Source organism: Atta colombica, unplaced genomic scaffold, assembly GCF_001594045.1.
Source record: "Atta colombica isolate Treedump-2 unplaced genomic scaffold, Acol1.0 scaffold161, whole genome shotgun sequence".
Taxonomy (NCBI): Eukaryota; Metazoa; Arthropoda; class Insecta; order Hymenoptera; family Formicidae; genus Atta; species Atta colombica.
Window position 1 is genome coordinate 169745 of NW_017259252.1, and position 22536 is coordinate 192280.

The window sequence follows — 22536 nt, forward strand, 5'->3', positions numbered from 1 at the left end:
AAGATGACCAGTTTTTTCGACGCGGGATTCGTACGCTACCCGAAAGATGGGAGAAAGTAGCTAGCGATGGACAATATTTTGAATCATAAATGTATAACCAGTTTTTTACAATAAAGCCTCGAATTTCGGAAAAAAACGGCGGAAGCAAAGTTGTATACCTAATATGAAAATGTAATTCAATCAGGATGGATAAAAGTTTCAACACAAAAAGTTGCAAAACAAACTTCTGTTGAACGCGACTTGTATCATGCTTGATTTCTGCTGTCAGTATTTGATATGGCAAATTTTGTCTGATATTTGTTGTGTTCAGCAAATCAGTTAGCGCTTAGTGATTCTTTAATATATTGGATTTTTCCTTTAGTTCTTCACTGGATCTAAATGTAGAAACCAATTACATTAAAGATCACTAAGCGCTCAATAGTAAATGTATCTAGCTAATTAGTAAATGTATCTTTAATAGTATCTCGTTGGTGGTCAAGCATCAAGTTTTTTGCATTATGAGACTTGAAGGTTATAGCATCACTAAGACTAAAAATACATAATAATTCTTTCAGCAAATTTTTATATGTTTGCAGTCATTAAAATGCAGATCAAGTGTCCAGCAGGATATTCAACACGATCAATACCAGAAGGTTATGCAGATTTGCAAGGCACGATCTAAAACTGGTAACAATCATAGCAATAATGATTCATCCAGTGAAGAGAATGATAGTGATGACTCTTTAAGCGTAGATTTGTTTGGTACAAGGTTCTTTATTATGAATGGCGGCAACAAGTTCTCCAACATACAATCTTGGAAAAACTCTAATGAGAATCGGTAGCGAAATAAAATAATCATCCATGAATAACTGATATGATTAGATAATAATAAAAACTAAAAATATTAAAATCAGTATAATTAAAACCGGCGGTACACGATGTTCGTTGCTAACTGGATTAGGACTTGCTATCGTACGTATTGGAATGGTAAAGTTCTAATCAACTAGCAATCCAATAAGAAAACAAGCATCGTATATCATATCTACTTAATATGTGTAATAATTAAGAATCATAGAAATGATCAGAAAAACATATTAACGATTGATGCTGTTCCATTAGTTATATAAACGGAAACCGGAAAAGCAGTCATTCTTCTCATAGCAGCAATAATCGCGATTTCAGCTATTCCAATGGAGCTGATAAATCGAGCTATGACCAGATGTATGACAACTTTGAGAATTATGGCAAGCAACAAGAACAAGTAAGCTATATTAATAAGATATATTAATAGAGATTTTATAGACTTACTAGGCTGCTAAAGATGGCTTGAATTAAGCCGAACATTCAGTATTTGTTTTATATATATATATAGTATTGAGAAATATATATTGATATAATCGCTCCAAATATTGTAAATTTAGATACTCTTAATTGCCCGTTTTTTCCCAAATTTATTGTTTATAGTTTTCCCTAGAGCCTAACTTTAATTATTCTTTTTTATATTAGTGTGGGAAAAAGTTCGTGGCGTTTTTTTTAACGGGAAAAACTTTTTCCCATACCTAATATTAATAGAGCTCCAATTATGTATAAATATAAATAAAAGAAAATAATATGTATAAATATATACATATTGTTTTCTCGAAGTATTCATATTTTTAATTCGTATTTTAAAAAACGACAAACTAAAATTAAAATTTAAAAAAATAAAAGAAATGCAATCATCATCTGCAATAATGGCTTCTGCACACTGGACAACACCGGACGTGGAAACGCTTGCTGCGTTCAATAGAAGTCACTATATACACAAAGATTAAACATTTCTGATCTCTAATCTTATGAAACTAAAGAAATAATGCAGAAAAATGTTTCTCTCTTTTTTTTTTCTCTCTCTAATAATTAATAAATATTATTTTAAAATATTTTATATACTTTTTTGTTAGTTTTTAAATTAATATGTCTTTTATCGCAATAAAAATTTTTTGAGCCAATATTTTTTTTTTTTAAATATGTCTAATAACAATAATTTAATAATTTATACTAACACAAAGTATTATTTAATTTTATTATAGTGCATCATCCAGTGTTTCTTCAATGAATTAAATATGGTAAATATATAGATTATTTCAAAACTTAATAGATAGATTGATTTTCTCAATTCTGGCTTTTTAATAGGTAGATCAAAGGGGATACCCTGAGCAAGTTTCAATCATTCAGTTTATGACACGTAATACACACAATCCAGAATTACAGGATTTGATAGAAGAAGCTGTTATAGAATGTTTCTATTATTTGGATTCAGATGCGGGACAAAACGCATGTTACTTCTCGGAAAATCTCTTAACTTGTTTAATTGATAAAGGAAAGGAAGTATGTATACAAATTTTTCAAGGACTACAATTTAATGGCATAACAATTATAGGAACGTTTGTACAATTTTGTACTTCTTGGGTTATTAATAATATATGAACATCTTAGAATTTCTTTTTTTTTAGAATAAATTTAAAAAATACATAAGTATAATATATATTATAATAAGTACAGAAGTTTAATTTAGTATTAAAAAATAAAAATTTTAGTTAATAAAGTTAAATTATAGTAAAATAAAGGATATTTATAAAATAAAGGATATTTCAAAAATTTTATGAGAATAAATTTAAAAAAAACAAAGGATTCTTAATATTTTTAATTGATTTTTTCAGAGATGCGAAGATTGGGATGACTGATAATATTGTATAGACATCTTACAACTAATAATTTCTGTAGAAGAAATAAATAAAATGAGAAGCAAGAAAAATAGGAAGATCATTCTCATAAAAATATTAATTTGAAAAAAAAAAATATATATATATATCTATATACTTATTATAAAACATGGAATATATGTAATAACGATAAAAAGATTAACACGTTAATTAATATAACAATTTATGTGTATTTGATTACACGTTCGTGAATAAAGCATAATTATATATATTTATTTTCCTTATTGCAAAAGCTTAGAGACTGACATAAATTTCCTAGACCTTTTCTCTTTGCACAAGGCACTACTAGATACAACACCTTGCGAAGATAAAGTGATAACAAAATAACACGTTTTACATATGCTTTTATATCTCTATTAATCGTTACTTCCTCTTTTTTAGATCTTCGAATCGTTTCATCAAGTCATCAAAATCAATGTCATCATTCACGGATAAATTCGCGGGCGAATCATTATTTTCTGTCGGCACTGCTGGCAGATCCGGAAGTTGATAGTTGTTTATTGGTATCTTGGACCTTGGCTGGGGTTTTGGTTTCTCATCTGACTATATATGGAAAATATAATTGTACATATGTTCTTATAATTCAATAGAATTTTAAAATATTTTCATATTTTAAACAAATATCTTTTTTTATTTTAATAATTATTTAAAAATTATAAAGATGAAATTCTATGAACTAGACTTCACCTGTTTATTTAAATCAGGTGGGAAGTTAGACTGGTACGGTGGTGGTAAATCTTCCTATAATTAATGATTTTTAAAATATTATAAAAAAATTATTTATTATCACTATTAATATTAATAGAAAAATATATAATAATTTGAGAAATTATTGACAATAAACATAAATTACTTACGGGTTTGTTCGAATTGGCATTGTCTAGAGGTATATTGTATGAAAGTGTAGTAGGATTGAAAGAAGTATTCTGATCTTTTTCAACAGAAGGTGGAGATGTTGGGGACACAAATCCTAAGGCATGAGTATCTTTCTCCGAATCCTGGAATATGATATTTTTAATGATGATCAAAATTATTAGAATTCATTATTAAACAATTTCATAAATTCAGCTTGCCAATTTCTAAAAATTATATTAGTATTCTTTCATTTTTAAACAAAAAATAGATTTAAATTACCACGCTCGAATGAAATCCAGGATCGGGTAACAGAGGTGCTTGTGGATAACCTATGAAGCCAGGAGGATGAGGTATTCCTCCACTGGCTGTGTCCAGATTGTTTCTTGATTCCCCTCCTATGTCTATTAACATCGCATCCTGGGCTTCTGCCATTATTTGTGGATCTGGCTCATATTCCACGTTGTAATTCTTGGCGATTTCTATTAAATATTTCTCCACAAGCAATTTTGATGGTGATTGCACGCTCATTTTATGCTTCAGTTTTTCTGATATGGTTTGAATTGCTTCTTCTCGGCAAGCTTCTGTATACTGTTTACCATATTTGGATGTCAAGATATCCGCTATCACCTTGATTTCCTGTACATCTGTCTGGATGCGAGGTGCCGCCCAAAGAATGGTTGATATAGCTTCTGCCAAACCGTCGTCAAGATTTCTGAATAGATAATAAATTAAAATTGTGTATACCTGAATAATAAATTGCTTTAAAGTAAATTGTTATTTTAATTCATGAATTATTAATGGATTTTGTTTGTTAAAAAGTTTGAAGGAAATTTGAATGGAAACATATGTTATCACTGATTTATATTATATTTATAAATTATCATTACAAGTCACTGGGTGTATTCAGCAGATTTAATTGTTGTACAACTGTTTTATGATTGCTGAAATATAATTCTTCTAAATCTAAAAGTATGATTTAATCAACGCGAAGAAAACTTTCAACAGTTGCAAAATAAACGTTCTGCTGAACGCAGCCATTCTGACACATGTATATTATTATATATATTAGGTGTACAACTTTGCTTCCGCCGTTTTTTTTCCGAAATTCGAGGCTTTATTATAAAAAACTGGTTATACATTTATGATTCAAAGTATTGTCCATCGCTGGCCACTACTTTCTCCCATTCTTTCGGGTAGCGTACGAATCCCGCGTCGAAAAAACTGATCATCTTTTGAGGCTATCCACGAATCGATCCAATTTTTTACTTCTTCATAAGACCGGAAGTGCTGGTCAGCCAGGCCGTGTGCCATTGATCGAAACAAGTGATAGTCAAAGGGAGCAACGTCTGGAGAATACGGCGGGTGGGGTAGGACTTTCCATTTCAACGTTTCCAAGTATGTCTTGACCACTTTCGCAACATGGGGTCGAGCATTGTCATGCTGCAAAATGCATTATTTTATCGTGTCTCTCGTTGTATTGCGATCGTTTGTCTTTCAATGCTCGGCTCAAACGCATTGCGTTCGATACCGATCGCCTGTGTGTTGTTTCAATCAATTTAACAGTTCATAATACACTACGCCGAGCCCACCAAATACAGAGCATGACCTTGGACGTCAAAATCACCATTCTTGAAGCGTTGAAACCACTCACGACACGTTCTTTCACTAACAGCGGCCTCACCATAAGTATTTGAGAGCATTTGATGAGCCTCAGCCGCAGATTTCTTCATATTGAAGTATTAAAACCTCCCGCAAAAAATGACGAGAATTTGGCTCGTAAACCGACATTTTTAATTGAGAATAACTTTATGATGCAGACACAAATCGACTAATGTTTCTACGGGGTTATGTTGACAGATGCCCAAGTTTATTGTATGACGTCTATGATCTATTTATTTCGACTACCATTTACCGCTAAAGCCATCTATAGGAAAACCGCGGAAACAAAGTTGTACACCTAATATTATTTAAGACCGTCTTAAGTACAATCTTAAGATATCAAGCAAATCATGATTAGTATCTTAAGATATTACTTAAGGCAATTTTAAAATAAGAACAGACTATGAATACCATAGAGCCACAATACTGACTTTATTTGCTGGATAAGACCAAAGCGTGCCAGCAACAAATCGCAGTACATCTCCAACAGCTCCATCGCTTCCACCATGTAGTCCTCACGAATAATATGTTCTACCCTGATCTTAGCACGCTCAGTTTTACCAGTGGCAATAAAATCAGCAATCTCGCGACGCGCCTTTTGCGCCAACTCTGTTTTCTTCTTTTCTAGCAATTTCAATCGGTTGATTGCTAGACGCAAATGCGTTTTCAACTTTGTATAGTTTGGTCCACTTGAGAACATTCTTGATGTATTTTCAGTGCGACTGAGAAAGTTACTTGTAAAACTAACTAGTTACAGTATTTTTCTTTCAAAAAATAACTAGTTACTTTTTCTGAAATGTTATAGTTACAGTTATTTTTTTTTCAGCTAATCTTTTATAATTTTTTATAATTTCTATGTTCATTGTTATTTTAAATATAAGATTATACATTTTTATATAACACTTATTATTACTAGATTATTTTATTTATTAAACATTCAATTATACGCTCTATTATTTATAATAAATTAATATATACATTTGGAATTAAAATTATAAAATTAATAATAAGTTGATGTATGTACTGTAAGGATCATAATGTAATTCTTAATGCAGATATTTACAGAATGTGATGATTAAGAATAAAGATACATATGTTCTAATCACGAGAAATAATCACTGATTACTTAATGCTTTATTTATTCAGTTCATATGTTGGCGAATAAGTTATATCAGGATATCCCGAATTTAAATAATCAAACTTCGGAGCGAGTAGAGTATCGATAAATTAAGAAAAAGTTTTTTAAGAGATGTGCTTTGTTTTGTGTGGATGGATGAAGCTTTACAAAAAATGAAATTATTAATCAAAGAAATTGTCATGTATGGGTTCATGAAAATCTCAGGACTGTTAGAGAATACAGTTTTCAGCATTAATTTGCTGTTAATATTTGGCTCGGAATTTGGAATGAGTCTCTACTAGGGACCATACTTTTTTATCCGATAGATTAAATGCAGCCAGATATACAAATTTGTTGGAGAACGACTTCTCTAATTATATTTAGAAGACATTCACCTGCAGCAACGGATTGAAATGTAGTTTTAGCTTGATGGATGTCTAGTTCATTATAACAAAACTATTTTCCAGATTATTATCCATATTGATGGATAGTGTACTCGATGAATACACTTAATATTCGAATAAATAAATAAAAATTGAATATCCATTCAAATATATTTTTTTTTATTCGTCAAGAAACAAATATTTTTATCATTCCATTTGAATGAATATTTTTTGAATATGACGAATATTTTCGTTTTCGTATTTACTTCTACTTTGTATTATTTGCACATAGCAAGCCTACAAGAGAATAGAAATCTATAAAAATAATGAAACCAAAGGAATCCATCAGTGATAACAGATGGCAAATTAGTGACGCGGCACGGTATATAATTAAATAAATTGAGAATAAAAATGATGTTATCTCAAATAAAAATTTATTATTGTATAAAATTATATATTATCTCTAAATGAAGACTTATATAAAATTATATGTCATCAAATAAATTGTATTCATAAATAAAAAATTGCTTTTTAAAATATTTTTCTTAATTTCTAAGAAGTTTTCCTGAAATTTAAATATTACGACAAAAATAAATAAAATTTATTTTTTTTATTTAAAATTATCAAAACTATAGTTAAGGAATAACGATTGCTTATTGAAGCTTTCTTTTTCAGTTTATATTTTGTTTAATTACTTAAATGAATATAAATACTTGTTAAATAATCATAGTTTTTTGTGAATAAATATTTTTGAAAATCTAAAATTTTGAATGAATATATGATTTTTTAATGTGAAAATTTTGTTGAAAAATACAATTTGTAGTTCAATTACAAATTTTTGTATTCATCGCACTACTGATAGACAGGAGTGAAAAAGTAGTATCTTGGCTACCTCGATCACTTGATCTAATATCACTGAACTTCTTTGTGAAGGGCTCTTGAAGCAGAAAGTTTATTCGTCGCCATTCAACTTAAGAGAGTGATTGAGAGACCGAATTTTGGCTGCAACACGAGCTGTACTAAATGTAATGCATCTATCATGGATAAAAAAATGAAAACATGTTGACATTGCTGCAAGAAGTCAACATTTTTAACAATATCTACTTAAAAAGTGATAACGTGAATAAATAAGTATAAACAAATAAATACAAAAATAAAAATTAGATTTTTTTTTACAAATTTTTCCAAACATATTTCTAAAGGACATTTTTTCTTAATTTATCAATTCCCTATATGCTCCCGAAGTTTGGCCATTTAAATTCGGAACATCTTATATAATAAGTTGATATAAATTAACTAAAAGTAACTATCAAATTAATTTATCAACTAATATTATATTTATTAGTTCTTTGTTTATAATTATATAAAATATCTTTGTTTAAAATTATAAAAAATTATATAAAATTCAAGCATACAAGTTAGCTATAGGATAAAGAAGTTGTCAGATCTGTCTATCTTATAGCAATCAACAAGTTTGAAAAATTTGTTGTATAACAACAAAATAGACAAATATAATCTTAACTAATGCCTAATATTCTACAATAGCTGTGAGTAATTATGAGTGATTTTAGTTGTAAGAATTAATCAAGTGGAATATTCTCTTTATATTCCACTTGATTAGTCAATTCGTGCAACTACAACTACTTATAATTATAGGGTTATGCCTCTTGTAAACTAGGCTTTAATTATCAAAAATGTAATTAAGTTACACTTTTACAGTTATAAATGGAAAAAGGAATGAAATTAAATTAAAAAAGTAACTCTAACTGCATTATAAATATTGAATTATTTTCCTATTCCTATTTCCTATTTTCCTATCTTTAGTTATCACTATCAGCTGTTTTTTCTACTAAAAATTTTTCAATTTATATTTATCTAATTTTAATTCATAAATAACTGGGATTCAATGCCAAGAGGAAATTTTAAAATTATCAAAATAAAAGTTGATTATAGATATTTATGGTGTCATTTTTTATAATATAGAAGTGTATAATCATTGTATATTTATTTTTTTCATTATTAAAAAAGATAATTATTTAGAAGATGCTCACTTTCAATTTCAATTAATAAAATAATGCTCATTCGACACCAAATCAAAAATTATATAGAAAATAATTTGTATTTTTAAAGCAGAGAATTTGTGTTTATAAAGCAGAGAATTTGTGTAATGCTCTAGTCTGTTCTACAATGTATTTTTTTTCCTATTTCTTGTCTTTTGTTATTTTTTACATCTTGTCTTTTTGCTTCCAGTTTTTTATTTTATACCGAGATAAAAATTAACGAACTTCGAAAGAAATAAGAAATTACATAGCAAAAAATACAATTGTTGATAGAACGGTAGAAAGGAAAAAAAAACAAAAGGTAAAACAAAAAAAAAACAGGAAACAAAGAATATATTGTAGAATAGGCTTCTATGCTATCGATATTACAAATTTCTTAACCTAATAGTTAACAATAGTTAAGTTTAATGATAAAAAAAAAAATTTTCTCACGTCTCGAGACTGAGCACATTTTATTGCCAGATTTTTTCGTTTTATGCAAAATCGCGTCGAATGAGCACAATTTCATTAAAATTGAAGGGAAAGAGCGTCTTCTGGATAATTATCAAAAAGATATTGCGATTTGTAACAATTTGATATACAATTCATTGATTAATTAATTCAATTCTAGGTTATAATTGCATATTTTTTTCTAACCGAGACAACAAAAAATTTAAATATTAAGAATACAAACAAAATTAATTTAATATACCTTTCAACGATGATAGCACAACCTTTTTTTATTGATTAAGACCATTAAGAAAATGACAATTATTGAATAACATCACTCATGACATTACTATCAGTCATCTCGGGTTCGGGAAAATTGGTAATTTTTGGAATAGAATCTAGTAATTTTTCAGAGCCGCGGCAACACTGACAAATGTGACAATAAGTCTGTTCGCGTTGCGAACTTGAAATCCCTAAATATTTTTGCACTTAAAATGAGATAGATATATATTTTGTTTTAAAAAGAGAGAAAGCGAAGATGTCGAGTGTCAAAAGTGCAAGCAACGCGAACAAACCTAATGCGGCACGTGACGAGCTGTGGTATAGCATCAGCTGACGTGCAAGCGACATTAGAAAACATTTTGGGCGAAAGCTATTTTTGCGAAATTTAATTTATTTTCAAAAACACAATGACACTTCATTCTGCAGGAAAGGGTAAACTTTTAGCGGTGATTGGCGATGAGGTTAGTGTAAATGTAAATGTTTAATTATAATCTGATCGGAGATGATCTTTAAAGATTACTTTGATGTAATGGAAAATCGTGAGCTTGATGTTTTGTTCTTATACTTTGTTTCATTTGTTTTCGCAGTCAGTAGTTACATAATATGTATGATTAAATTATAGTACATTATAATGTATAAACTATTAGATTGCTGTAATTAATAAAACTAACATATATACTTGTTCCTTTCAATGATTCTGCAATGCTAAATATCATGAATTTTTGTAATCTTATTCTATCTTCATAATTGAGGGTATTTTTGATAAATGTTTAGAAGTACTATCCCATTCTTTTCAGTATTTATTAAAACTAATTATAAAAAGACTTATATGCAAGAGATTTTAAGAGAAAACTTATTGTTTATGAGAAAAACTCTGCAATTGCATGTATTTTCTCATGTAATTTTAATTATAGCAGAGATTAGTTTGACTCAAAACTTATATCTATAATGTACATATTTACTGCTTAAATTAATTTAAAATTATAGTAAAGGTAGAAGTTCCTTCTTAAAATATTGTATTGTCTTTTTACTAGATTTGCTAATTACTGAAAAAAAATTGTGTTTTCTGATAGAATAGTACTTTTTGAATATTTACCAGGATCTTTGTTAATTTTTTTCATAAAATTTCTAATTTTAGTATATCAGATTCATCAATTTAGTAGATGAAAGATTTGAATAACTACTGTGAACTATTTAATTAACATAAAATTGATATTTAAATTGACATTTTAAATATATGCAATATAATTATCCAGGTTTTTCCATAAGAACTATAAAGCCTCTTTTTAAAATATTGTATACATATCTTTTTTTAACTAATTTTGTTAATTATTGAAAAAACTGATTTTTGATGTGATAGTATTTCTGAATATTTATCTTATTTCAGGATACTTGCGTAGGCTTCTTACTAGGTGGAGTTGGAGAGATAAATAAACATCGTCAGGCTAACTTTATGGTTGTCGACAAAAGTATGTATTAGTCGCATATTATAAATATTTTAGTATGCAACAGCTGAGTATTCCTCATTATTTTTAAAAAAAGCAACAAACTAATTAGTTAATTACTGATTAGATAATCTATTATTCTTTATTGTTGTTTCGCTGTATAAAGAAATGTAATGTAATCATAATTATTATGAAAAATATTCTGTATACAATTATATTACATTAAGATAATGTACATTATTTAAGGTACATTGTACATTAATAAAAAATAATGATCTTTATAGATACAGCAGTAAGTGAAGTAGAGGATACTTTTAAGCGATTTATCAAGCGTGATGATATTGATATCATTCTTATTAACCAGAATGTAAGTAGCAAAGATAATTATTTCATCGGTAATTAAAATTTTTTTTAAGTCATAACATTAGGTCTATTTGCATTTCTTAAAAATTTTTGCAATTAGAATGAAAAATATATTTGGGTATTGAGAAAAGAGAAAGATTCTAAATATAAAAAATACAAGCAACAGATCTATTAAGTTGTACTCTGTTTATAATAATAAAAGTAATTTCATTTAATTAAAAACAATGCTTCTTTGTATTCTCTGTATCTGACATTTGGTACTCTATCGCAGGTAGCTGAAATGATTCGTCACGTAATTGATAGTCATACTCAACCGATACCCGCTGTATTGGAAATTCCAAGTAAAGATCATCCATACGATGCCAGCAAAGATTCTATCTTGAGACGTGCTAAAGTATGACATTTATTTATTATGATTGAAATTGAATGATAGTGAATTATCGTTCAATTTAACACATTCCTTCTTTTATTCTTTTCTCTTGGAAAATCTTATTTATTACAATTGTTTATAGGGAATGTTCAATCCAGAAGACATTCATTAATATGATGTTAACAAGATTGTATCAAATGTGTACAATAGGAATGGAATTATATTCGGTTATGCGTTCCAGTATCTATTCTTTGTTGTTTGGTAAAAGTGATATAAAATTACAGGCTTCTTACAATAAACCACTTATATTAATAGTAAGTCAGAATTATAAGTCAGAACCAGAATGGATACTTTTAGCTTGAAATTAAAATTGTATTCATACCTATTACCATTCCTACTTATTACTTTATTGCTGTTTTATCATAGCATGCGACGCTGATTCTCAGAGACGATCTGTCTGAAATTGTTAAAAGTTTTTTGACCTGCGTCAGTCAATATATTTCAAAATATTCTGTTATTAATATTATTATTCATAATGTATTTTTATAGTTCAATCTATTATGAATAATAGTATCTTATAATATTAGCAATAGAATACTTATAAACATAAAGAGTGATATAAGTCAAAAATTTTTAACGATTTCAAACTAATATCATGTTTGAGACAGAGCGTTGCGTATTACAACAAAACAACAATGAAATGAAGAATAAAAATAGCATAAATACCTACACACATTTCAATTTTAAATATCCATTTTGAATAGCTTTGTTCTAAGTCATAAATTTTAGGAAACTTACATCCAGATTAAATTTGATATTAGATTATTACGTCATAATATTTCAGCCAATTAGAAGGAATAATTTTTAAGACAAATAATTATATAATGTGATTGGTCAGTTCTAACATAACCGAAATTTTAAATCGTAAGAAATATAATTTGGCCATCTCTACGCAATTATTGATTACTCATTAGTCATTACTGACTTATTACATACCTTATTACATATTATTATTGATTCGCTTACAACTCGCTTTTTGCTTCTGATCTATTACTAATGGCTTATTGTAGAAAGCTCATTATTTAGTTAACATACTGTTATGAATGAAAACTAATGAATGAGGTAGCTAATCCTTTCACATCATTTTAAAATCTGTTCTTTATGTGAATATATACATATATACATATATGCATGCAGAAGTTTCCAGCTAGTAACATTTTATATTCTATTGTGATTTATAAAAAAAAAACCTGATAAAATTTTCATAAATCATTATCAGATGTTACAAGATCAAGTGTACAAAATTTCGTTACCTACATCTTGTATTAACATCCGATAATGATTAAAATTTTGTGTCAGGCTTTTTTTATTTAGAGTACAAAATGTCACTGGCCAGAAACTTTTGCACACTGTTACCTAATTATTTATAATATTGAGATGGTTACTTAAAAGTACTGAAAATTTGGTGCCTCAGGGCCCACACAAAATCACAACTATCTGCATAATATTAAAACTATATGTATATCTTAATAAAGTAGTATGAAACATACATAGTAAATCAAAAGCTGCATCTTCACCAAACGTAATCAAGAGATTACGTTTATTTTTTCGATTGTATGTTTACACACAGAAATATCTTTTCTGAATGGCCATTAACCCATTACTTTTTTGTGACCATTACAATCGTAATTTTTTAAACTATAATCTCATTTTTTAAGAGAAGTATGATAATTTGTATATAGTCAGTTAAAAAAACGTTTCCTTACCTATCACTAAGTTGTATATTAAAAGTTGCATTTTCAATGTTCTTTTTCTTTTTCATTTCATCGTTAACCTACTCTAGAATTTTGCATATATTAAGTTCGATACTTCAACTTCACTAAATAAAAAAATTAGACATTTCTATGATAACTCGATTAACTAAAGAATCATCTTAATGAAATAAATATGGTCAGCAGAACACAATAGTTTTGCAACCATTTTATAATTGTTTACTGAGATAGGAGCATTCTTCTAGATCTGAAAGTATAATCTAATCAGCAAGAAGAAAACTTCCAAAAGTTACAAAATAATCATTCTGTTAAACGCAGCCAATTTATATTTTGTATTTGTTATAAGATGACCTTACACGATCAATAATACAGTGATATTAAATTAGTAATACTGACAGTATTATTGATCATGTAAGGTCACCTTAAGAATATACAATAATGGCTTTTCATTCAAATCTTAAATGAATTATTGTTGGTCATCCTATCATGAAGTTTTATTATATTAGTTGAATCTAATATTGAAAATTACATTGCTAATAGATTATAATAAAATGTGCATTTATTATAACAACTTCAAAAATGATTTAAGAGTTTTGTTGTTTCAACAAGTTTAACAATAATTAGAATCCTTTTAATGAAGAATGGAAAAGTACAATAGATCTGCTTGAAATCTCTCAAAGTTTTTTTTGTACTTAAAATAGAATAAACATATGTTCGAATATTAAAGAGAGAAAGCGAAGGTACTGAGCGCAAAAAGTTATAATGTTCTGTGTCGTTTCGGTACAGAACGAAATGAAGTTGACCAACTCGCCAAGAGAGCCTTTAGCCGAAATAATTAACCAGAGATAAATTAAAAAATGTTTTATACGGAATCATTTGTATTTCACTCTATCAAGACGGTAGAGAGATGGAAGCATTTTGACTTATAAGCCAAGGTTTGGACAAGCCTGATTTAGGATATTAGAAAGTCGAAGAGAATAGGAAACTTAAACAAGAAAGGGATATTTTACAATGCAATCTTCTTTCATAATTATAAATTTGATATATACATTTATATTTTCTACTGTGATATACTGACATCATTAAAATACAGCTTTTGCAATATAAAGCTGCTTATAAAACTTCTTCACATATTAGTATATTATAAATACTTAATATATATAATAGCATCAAAAATGTAGATATAATTAATAAAGAATAATATTAATAATACTGTAGCACACAAAAACAAAAGACACTCCTTTGGCATATTGAAAATCAAAATGCAATTATCAGATCTATTCAATTCTATATACAGTACATCATCACGTAGTATAGTTCTTTCATTTTTCAATCTTCTTTTCATTACACTGTTATGTAATTTTTAGAAAAATATAATAAATACCTTTGGGATTCTTTGTGGTTATATCCATTATCCTTTGAACCTATATGTTCTTGCCTTTTTTTAGATTATTTTTTAATTTTTGATTTCTACAAAATCATAAATTTCTTTTTCTGAAATCTCAAAATAATTTGGCAAATATATAATATCGTATTCGATTGAATTCAATTAAATTGAATGATGAAATAGAATTGCCATTTACTTAATTGATTTCAAGTTCTTCCCTTGCAGACAGAAATAATTTCTGTATAGCGTGAGTAGCTTTAACTGAAAAATAAAATAGAAAAATAAATGAAATACATAATTAAACAATGATATTCTGAACCTTTCTATTTTTTTCATTCTTTTTTCTGAAAATTTATAACCTCTATCTGTTGTTTTCCTACTTTATATTTGTTACTTGAATACGCAAATAGCAATATTATTATAAAAACTTTATCACTTGCTATTAGAATTGACTGCGAAGAAAGTTCAGAACTGTTTAATGACATAAGAGAGGCAATGTAGAAAATTTTAAATAAATGTATAAATAATGAATAAACTCAATTGCATTTGTAAAAATTACGAACTGTTAACTTTTTGGAACCACAATGGTTTGCTTTTCCAAGCAACACCGAGGATATATGCGGGTATACCAGACACAGTAATAAGAATGCCCATACCAACTTCATATGGTCTTTGGTAGCATGGTACAATAACCAGAAAAGCACATAATGCTACGAATAGTATAGGTATCCATAATGGTATCTGAGGAGAAGAAATTTCAATGACATATATATATATATATATATATATATATGCACGCGCGCGCGCGCACACAGACACACTTTATATGCAGATAGTATACTAAATTGAGTCAAAGATCTCTATAATTTTTGAATTTTAAACTTGATACAAAATGGCTGAAATAATTTAAAATTAAAACAATAAAAACAATAGGACGACTTAAGCTTGACTCTAAGCTTGAGCTAAAATAAGAGCCTTACATAAAGTTTAATTTAAGAGTACGTATATTTATTACATCTATGTCTGTTGATTTACAAAGTAAAAAAAGTAGTAGCCATTTATATAATACCCTGTATACACTGTTTAATACTTTCATGTATATGAAATACATTACCTTGATTGGTCGTTCCATGTTAGGTCTTTTATAACGCAGCCATAAAATTCCAGCTACTGAGATCATAATGAAGAATGATTCTACTATACTGCAGTATGTAATCAGTACAAATATATCACCCGTGCATAACATTATGAGAGATAGAATACACTGCAAATGCAAAAAGATTGATAATTTATGATATAAAGAAAGAAAAGAATTTATTTTAACGTATAAAATAAGAAAGTTTTTAATTTTTGTTCTTCTAAGATCATAATTCAATATAGCTATAATAAAAGAGATTAAAAACCTTAAAAATTTAATTAGCAAACATAATTTAGCGTTACATACCAGAAATATTAAGGCAGGCATAGGTGTGAATCTGGTTATATTGATGTGGCTCAACATCGAGGGAAAATGGCCATTTCTGGCACCGACGAAGCACATTCTAGATGATGTCATAATATGAACGCTCAAGCCACCAAAAGCGGATACAGCTACCATTAAAGGTATTATCCAAGCCATATATCCGAGAAGTTGATTTCCAAAAGTCTAATAAAAAAACTAAATTTTGTATACGTTTGACAATCCCTGGCGGAAAAAAAATACGAAAGAAAAAAATTACATAGATTGAGACAAGATTTTAGAAATTTCTCAATTTTTTTTAAATATTTATAGTAGGATGTAGAGTGAGTTTGTTTGTCTTAGAAATTCTTAATCGTAGATATTCGTAGGACATAGAGTGTTGTTATTTGAGGATGAAGAATTTTTTGATGTTTTAAATAAACAACGTCGTTTTACGTTCTACTACCTATATCTTCTAATATCTATTTCTAATATCTATACGAATATCTACTACGAAAAATCAAGAATTTCTAAGATCTTGTCTCAATTTATGTAGTTTTTCGTAAAATTTTTCCGTCAGGGATGCTACTGAAATCTAACTAATTAATTGTTACACAGGATGTTCCATATCATCTTTTATACTAAAGTGAGTCAAAGTCCTTTGATACCATTTTATAATTTTCGTAATAGCTAATAAGAAATTAATTCTTAAAAGTTACACGCTCAATCGGCTTACTTTAATAATTAATTTCTTTTTCCAGAGACTCAGACCGAAATTGCATTATGGATTAAAATTTCAGCCTGATCGAATTACAATTATGGTCTGAGACTACTCAACTTTTGGTTATGGTATTGATTCTGGTTTTTTCAATGACAACAGTGACCGTTACAGATATATAATTACCGAATAAAAAGGATCGAAATGCAAGCGGACCCGATACCTATTACAATAAAAGAATTAGAATCAAAAATCGGATTTAGCTTCGGACCATTATCCAGACCAAATTTTTTGGTCTCCGTTTTTAATTGAAAGATATAATAATATAAGACTTTGATACTAAATTTATTTCGCTCTATCTGTTCACAAGAAATGATGTACCAGACATCTTGTACATTAAAAATTATTACTTACCACAGCGATAGCATTGGAAGCCATCATAGCAGTTGGAGTTAAAACGGCTAGATAAGCAACATTTGCCATAACATATATTAAGGTCACTAGCGGCAGTGATATGTAAATTGCACGTGGTAAATTTCTATTGAGTTAAGTCAGTCAATTAATTTAATGATCAAGGAATAAAATCGAAGTTTTAATTTTTTTCTTTTCTTTTATAATAGAATAATCAATCATTTTTGTAACTTACACATAAGGATTTTTTAGTTCTTCCGTCATAAAATTCAAGTAATTCCATCCTGAATAAGAAAATATGCCAGAGTAAAAAGCTACAGCGATTTTTCCAGGATCGGTGTTCGTGTTTTCGAAACTATTTTCGAAGTTTTCTTTGTGTCCTAATTAACATAACAGATTAAAAAGAATAATTCTTAATAAATGATTAAAATTTTATTAAGAATTGAAAAATTGATTAAAAAACGTACCTATACAAAGCCAGATTAATCCAGCTATAATAATAATTATTAATGCCCCAATTTTAGCAAACATAAATACATTCTGCATTTTTGACGTCTCTTTTACGTCATAACAATTGATGAAAGTGAGGAAACCTATAGATGAACATAGTAGATTTTGTATATTAAATTGAATAAAGTTATCCTCAAGCAATATGTTTAATTATATTTAAATTATTTAAATTTAGCTGTATAAATAATAAATATATCCACGCGTCACTATTTATTTTTAAGCGCACATTTGCATTCAAATAATTATGAATTATATCTTAAATAAGATGATGAATAAGATGATGATAATTTTACGAATATAGAGCTCTAAGGGCCGGAGGTTTCATTAGATCAAAACTATGCACGATGAATATCACATCCTACACGAGGTGACACTGTTTTTCCAAAATATATGAATCTAGACCAGCTCGATAAAAAATCCAACCCAACGGGGATTAGTAACCCAACTCGACAGTCATTAACAATATTCGGCAGTCAGAATTTCTTCAGCAACCTCGGACAAGACGGAAACAAAGGCAACAAAGGATTATGGATACGGAAGTAGAAAGAGGAAATGGATATTAGGATTAAGAAAATATTAGGATTGCTACCTGGAACTCAGAGGTAGCTTATTAGGAAGACAAGACGAATAATAGCAATAATGAACAAAAGAAAGACAATTAGTACTATTAGAAACAAAGAAAAACTGAAAGCAACTATGGATATAGACAACAAACTTATGATTTGGAGCAGAGTAGTTCAGAACTAAAGGGCGAAAGTAAAAGTAACGATAGATAAGTACTAATAGGTAGAAGGTGGAGAAACGATAGTGCTATAAATATGTAGGAGACATCTCAATATTATGGATGGACCTCAGAGGACGGGAAAAAGGAAGAGACAAAAAGTTAAAAATATTATAATAGAATAAATAAAAGTTACTACATCGTGATAACAGGAAACTTGAATGTGAGAGTAGAGAACGAACCTATCGATAATGTTATAAGAAATTAGGGAGAACTGACGTTTAATGACAATGGGAGAATATTGCAACATTATTGGACTATCAATAATTTAAAAATGACAAACACTTTTTTCAGAAAGCAAGATATCAACACATGAACAACCAGACAATAGAGCCTAATTGATTATGTTATAGTAAATAAAAAATAATTCATGGCATTTCATGGCAAGAATAAGATTGGATCAAAAATAAGTCTGAAAAATATAACGCTAAAACAAGTCATTCGCTTAAAATATTTAAGCTATAAGATCATCTACTATATATATATATATATATATACAATAGAAATATCGAAAATAAACTAAGGAATTTCATAAGAATATGTGAAACGATTAGAAGAACTTTAGACAATCAATGCAGAAAGGAAACCCTCTTAAAATCATAGCATCTACAAAGTCATGGCTATGCCAATATAGTTGTATAAATGCGAAGCTTAAGTGATGAGATCAGAATGCAAAGAAAATCCAAATGCGTACAAGAGCGGATCATATGAGAAATAATGCTATCAGATAGGATTTAGGAGTCCACATCATTAAGGAGAAAATTAATATTAATATTATGAAAATTAATATTATGAGTACAGAAAGAGGTGGTAACAAACACGTAATTCGCATAGAAGACGCGAGACTGCGGAAGATAGCACTTAATTATCGAGGACGTCTAAGAAAAAAATGAGCTGTTAAGTAGGAACATAGATCGTAAAGCCTAATCTGTTTAGAAATTTGATGATGATAATCTTTAACAAAATATTAAAAACTCACATATACTCAATGCAGCGATTAATCGCACACCATAAACCGGAGTGTCGCAATTAAGAAAAAATGGCTGTACAACATACTGAGCAAATGTCAGTCCCATGATAGCGTTTGTTGTAGGTCTGTAAGCAACAAAGATATGTTTTTCTATCAATATTATACATCGATTAATGAAATTTAATTTGAAATTTACTTACACAAAAATTAAATTAGCAGCCCATAAATATAGAAATGAAGGCAATGCACCAAAAGCTTCATGAATATAAGCATAATCTCCACCACTGCGAGGTATGCTAGTACCCAATTCCGCATAACATAAGGCACCTACCATAGAGAGCAGGCCACATAGCATCCATATAATCAGAGATAATCCTACACTACCTACTTCTTGTATTACTCCCTTTGGTGAAATAAAGATGCCTGCAAATATGTAACTTAGCGGAAATTCAATTGTACAAAAGCACGAAATACATAAAAGTACATTGCAGTTTTAAAAACTATTTTAAACTTTTATTTATTGGAAATGCAAGTTAAATATACCTGAGCCAAATATAATTCCTAATATGATAGCTACTCCTTCCAAAAGGCCTAATTGCTTTTTCATTTGTACCTTGCCTACCGGTTTTTGCTGATTATCAGATGGCCGAATGAATTTTTCATCAAGCGAATGAATCTTTCGTTCTGAATTTATTCGTTGCATATCTTTTGAAGATTCTTCTAGTTCTGTCATCATTTTTGCAAAGCAATTTTTGTCTAAGAAAAATACTATTATTTTTATAGAAGATATCTTTTCAATCAAGATATTAATTTAAGATATTCTTTGCTTAACTTTTAATTTTATTATATGGATTAAGAGATAAAGATTCTCAGTTGATTCATGGGAGATTGATATAGACAGGATATTTTAATTGTATATATATCAGTTGCATTACCTGAAAGTATAAATATTAATTCTGTAAAGTTCTCTTTAAATAATCTAAAATTTGTAAGAATTTGTCAATTCTATTTATAATTTCATTTATTCTTTAAAATCTGTATAAAGATTATGAAAATACAATACACAATTAAAATACATACAGACAGATAATATGGCAGTTAGATTTTAAAAAAATATCAATGGAAATCGTGTTATACAAAATCAAAAATTAATACAACAAACAAGATTAGATTTTATAAACTAATAAAATACATTAGTTTTATTATAATTATGGGAAATGACACATTAACTTTTGAAAACATTTTTTGTGCTTAATTGCGCAGCGATAAAGAAGAAAATAACACATACGTTAACACATACGTTATTTAAAGCTGAGTAGTGATCATAGCCATATGAATCGTGACATCAAAACCGAGATAGCCAAGCGAGATTTAGCATATGAAATAAATTGATGCACTGCATGTATTGTTTTCAATTTGTCGACAATTTGCTGTCATTGGAATCTAGTGAACTGAGTTAGCATTAGGAGGACAAATAGATTTCATGAGTTTACGAAATTGTAAGAGTATACATTGAGAAATAAACTCATCACGTTGACAACAAACTGACGCCATGCACGTATGATGACAACTTGCCAACAGTTTGTTGAATTCTAAGGAAAACTTTACGTGACATCAGTACAACAGACAGTTTGTGGAAATACCTTGGCTTTAGTTTGATGAAATTGAATGCGGAATAAGTGACAACAAAATGACAACATATTGCTCTTATTTGGCTATCTGGAATTCAATGCGCATGCGTAGCCTGCTTTTTTATCAGTTTTTACGATTATTTACTGACTGTCAGGCGGGATAAGCATAGTTTTTATAAATATTTTAAAGCACTCTCATCATTTTGTTTTATTAGTTGTCATCATACGTGCATGGCATCAGTTTGTCAACGTGAGTTTATTATTTCTCAATGTATACTCTTACAATTTCGTAAACTCATGAAATCTATTTGCCCTCCTGATGCTAACTCAATTCACATTAGATTCCAATGACAGCAAATTGTCGACAAGTTGAGAACAATACATGCAGTGCATTAATTTGTTCCATTTGCTAAATCTCGCTTGGTTATCTGAGACAAAAGTCCTTGATGTACCTTTTATCATTTTTTACGATTATTTACTGTCAGGAAGGATAAGCATAGTTTTTGTCCATTTTTACAAATTTTAAAGCAATCTCATCATTGTTTTATTCAAATTGTCTTTATTTGTAAATGGCACGTAATAGAAATTAATGTGTCATTTCTCGCTTTTGACATCATGATTCGAAATGTGGCTGTGGTTACTATTCAGGAGTCTTGAATAATGTACGTGCTAATTATTTTCTTTGCTGCACAAGTAAACACGAGTGTTTTCTTGATTATAAAATGTACTTATTTTCTGAAAATTTTGAAACATTTAAATGTTTATGTTTAGCTTTCCAAAAAATCTGTAATTTTTGACTCATTTACATTTTTTTAATACATTTTTATAAATTTCGGAGTTAAATGTTTGTTTTTTGTTTCTTTTTAGTTAAAGGATTTACATTAAAATTCTATTTAAAAAATAGAATTTCAATTGCTCGGCCAAATTTATGCCTCTTTGCATGCTTTTTAAAGTAAAATTTTGAACAAAATTTTCATCAGAGTTCTTATTCTTTGAATTAATTTTATTTAACTCACAATCAGATGTCATTTCAATTAAATCTGCTTCATTAATCTTATGGTTTCCTTCACTTTTTTGTACTAATAATACTTGATTATTATATCTTCATTAATTATATCAATTCACATCAATTCAAAGCATTATCTCTATATATTGGAATAAAACCATATTATGATGATATTCTTTCTGTGTTATACAGGAAATACGTATATATA

General features: G+C 28.4%; 4 protein-coding genes across 6 annotated transcripts in view; 2 read left to right on the forward strand and 2 right to left on the reverse strand.

The window, feature by feature from the left end:
* Window positions 1-2805, forward strand: part of LOC108685878 (general odorant-binding protein 71) — a 4928-nt gene extending 2123 nt beyond the window's left edge. The window contains exons 2-6 of the mRNA XM_018190886.1: window positions 576-817; window positions 1099-1240; window positions 2049-2084; window positions 2152-2346; window positions 2679-2805. Of these exons, the coding sequence (XP_018046375.1) occupies window positions 576-817; window positions 1099-1240; window positions 2049-2084; window positions 2152-2346; window positions 2679-2702 (639 nt within the window). The 3' untranslated portion in view covers window positions 2703-2805. The remainder of the gene's footprint in view (window positions 1-575; window positions 818-1098; window positions 1241-2048; window positions 2085-2151; window positions 2347-2678) is intronic.
* Window positions 2806-2838: 33 nt separating this feature from the next.
* LOC108685876 (IST1 homolog) lies at window positions 2839-9604 on the reverse strand. Its single transcript, XM_018190885.1, has 6 exons — window positions 9507-9604; window positions 5687-6046; window positions 3876-4308; window positions 3599-3739; window positions 3429-3482; window positions 2839-3284 (listed from the first exon to the last, which is right to left on the reverse strand). The coding sequence occupies exons 2-6, from the start codon at window positions 5953-5955 to the stop codon at window positions 3105-3107; spliced, it is 1077 nt and encodes a 358-aa protein (XP_018046374.1). The 5' UTR covers window positions 5956-6046; window positions 9507-9604; the 3' UTR covers window positions 2839-3104.
* A 252-nt stretch (window positions 9605-9856) lies between these two features.
* LOC108685864 (V-type proton ATPase subunit F 1) lies at window positions 9857-12144 on the forward strand. The gene is made up of 5 exons (XM_018190872.1): window positions 9857-9987; window positions 10914-10995; window positions 11256-11338; window positions 11606-11728; window positions 11847-12144. Exons 1-5 carry the CDS (start codon window positions 9934-9936, stop codon window positions 11874-11876), a joined length of 372 nt encoding a protein of 123 aa, XP_018046361.1. The 5' UTR covers window positions 9857-9933; the 3' UTR covers window positions 11877-12144.
* A 2894-nt stretch (window positions 12145-15038) lies between these two features.
* Window positions 15039-22536, reverse strand: part of LOC108685857 (Y+L amino acid transporter 2) — a 9722-nt gene continuing 2224 nt past the window's right edge. The window contains exons 1-11 of one of the 3 annotated variants that reach the window (XM_018190858.1): window positions 21335-21555; window positions 20235-20447; window positions 19892-20114; window positions 19701-19816; window positions 17898-18023; window positions 17666-17810; window positions 17434-17557; window positions 16308-16508; window positions 15978-16127; window positions 15427-15604; window positions 15060-15124 (exon numbers count right to left, since the gene is read on the reverse strand). In XM_018190858.1, coding sequence (XP_018046347.1) covers window positions 15060-15124; window positions 15427-15604; window positions 15978-16127; window positions 16308-16508; window positions 17434-17557; window positions 17666-17810; window positions 17898-18023; window positions 19701-19816; window positions 19892-20114; window positions 20235-20427 — 1521 coding nt within the window. In that variant the 5' untranslated portion in view covers window positions 20428-20447; window positions 21335-21555. Of the gene's footprint in view, window positions 15125-15426; window positions 15605-15977; window positions 16128-16307; window positions 16509-17433; window positions 17558-17665; window positions 17811-17897; window positions 18024-19700; window positions 19817-19891; window positions 20115-20234; window positions 20448-20523; window positions 20553-21334; window positions 21556-22536 lie in introns of those variants that run through there. The other 2 variants (XM_018190859.1, XM_018190857.1) reach the window with 2 other exon arrangements.

What these genes read in the sequence shown, in the direction of transcription:
- LOC108685876 (XM_018190885.1), bottom strand. Translation starts at nt 5,955, where the DNA reads ATGTTCTCAAGTGGACCAAACTATACAAAGTTGAAAACGCATTTGCGT. An exon ending in CTGGATTTCATTCGAGCGTG is followed by an intron (nt 3,740 to 3,875) that starts GTAATTTAAATC and finishes ATCATATTCCAG; the next exon opens with GATTCGGAGAAAGATACTCA. An exon ending in ATGCCAATTCGAACAAACCC is followed by an intron (nt 3,483 to 3,598) that starts GTAAGTAATTTA and finishes CATTAATTATAG; the next exon opens with GAAGATTTACCACCACCGTA.
- LOC108685864 (XM_018190872.1), top strand. Translation starts at nt 9,934, where the DNA reads ATGACACTTCATTCTGCAGGAAAGGGTAAACTTTTAGCGGTGATTGGC. An exon ending in CTTTATGGTTGTCGACAAAA is followed by an intron (nt 10,996 to 11,255) that starts GTATGTATTAGT and finishes TGATCTTTATAG; the next exon opens with ATACAGCAGTAAGTGAAGTA. An exon ending in CTATCTTGAGACGTGCTAAA is followed by an intron (nt 11,729 to 11,846) that starts GTATGACATTTA and finishes AATTGTTTATAG; the next exon opens with GGAATGTTCAATCCAGAAGA.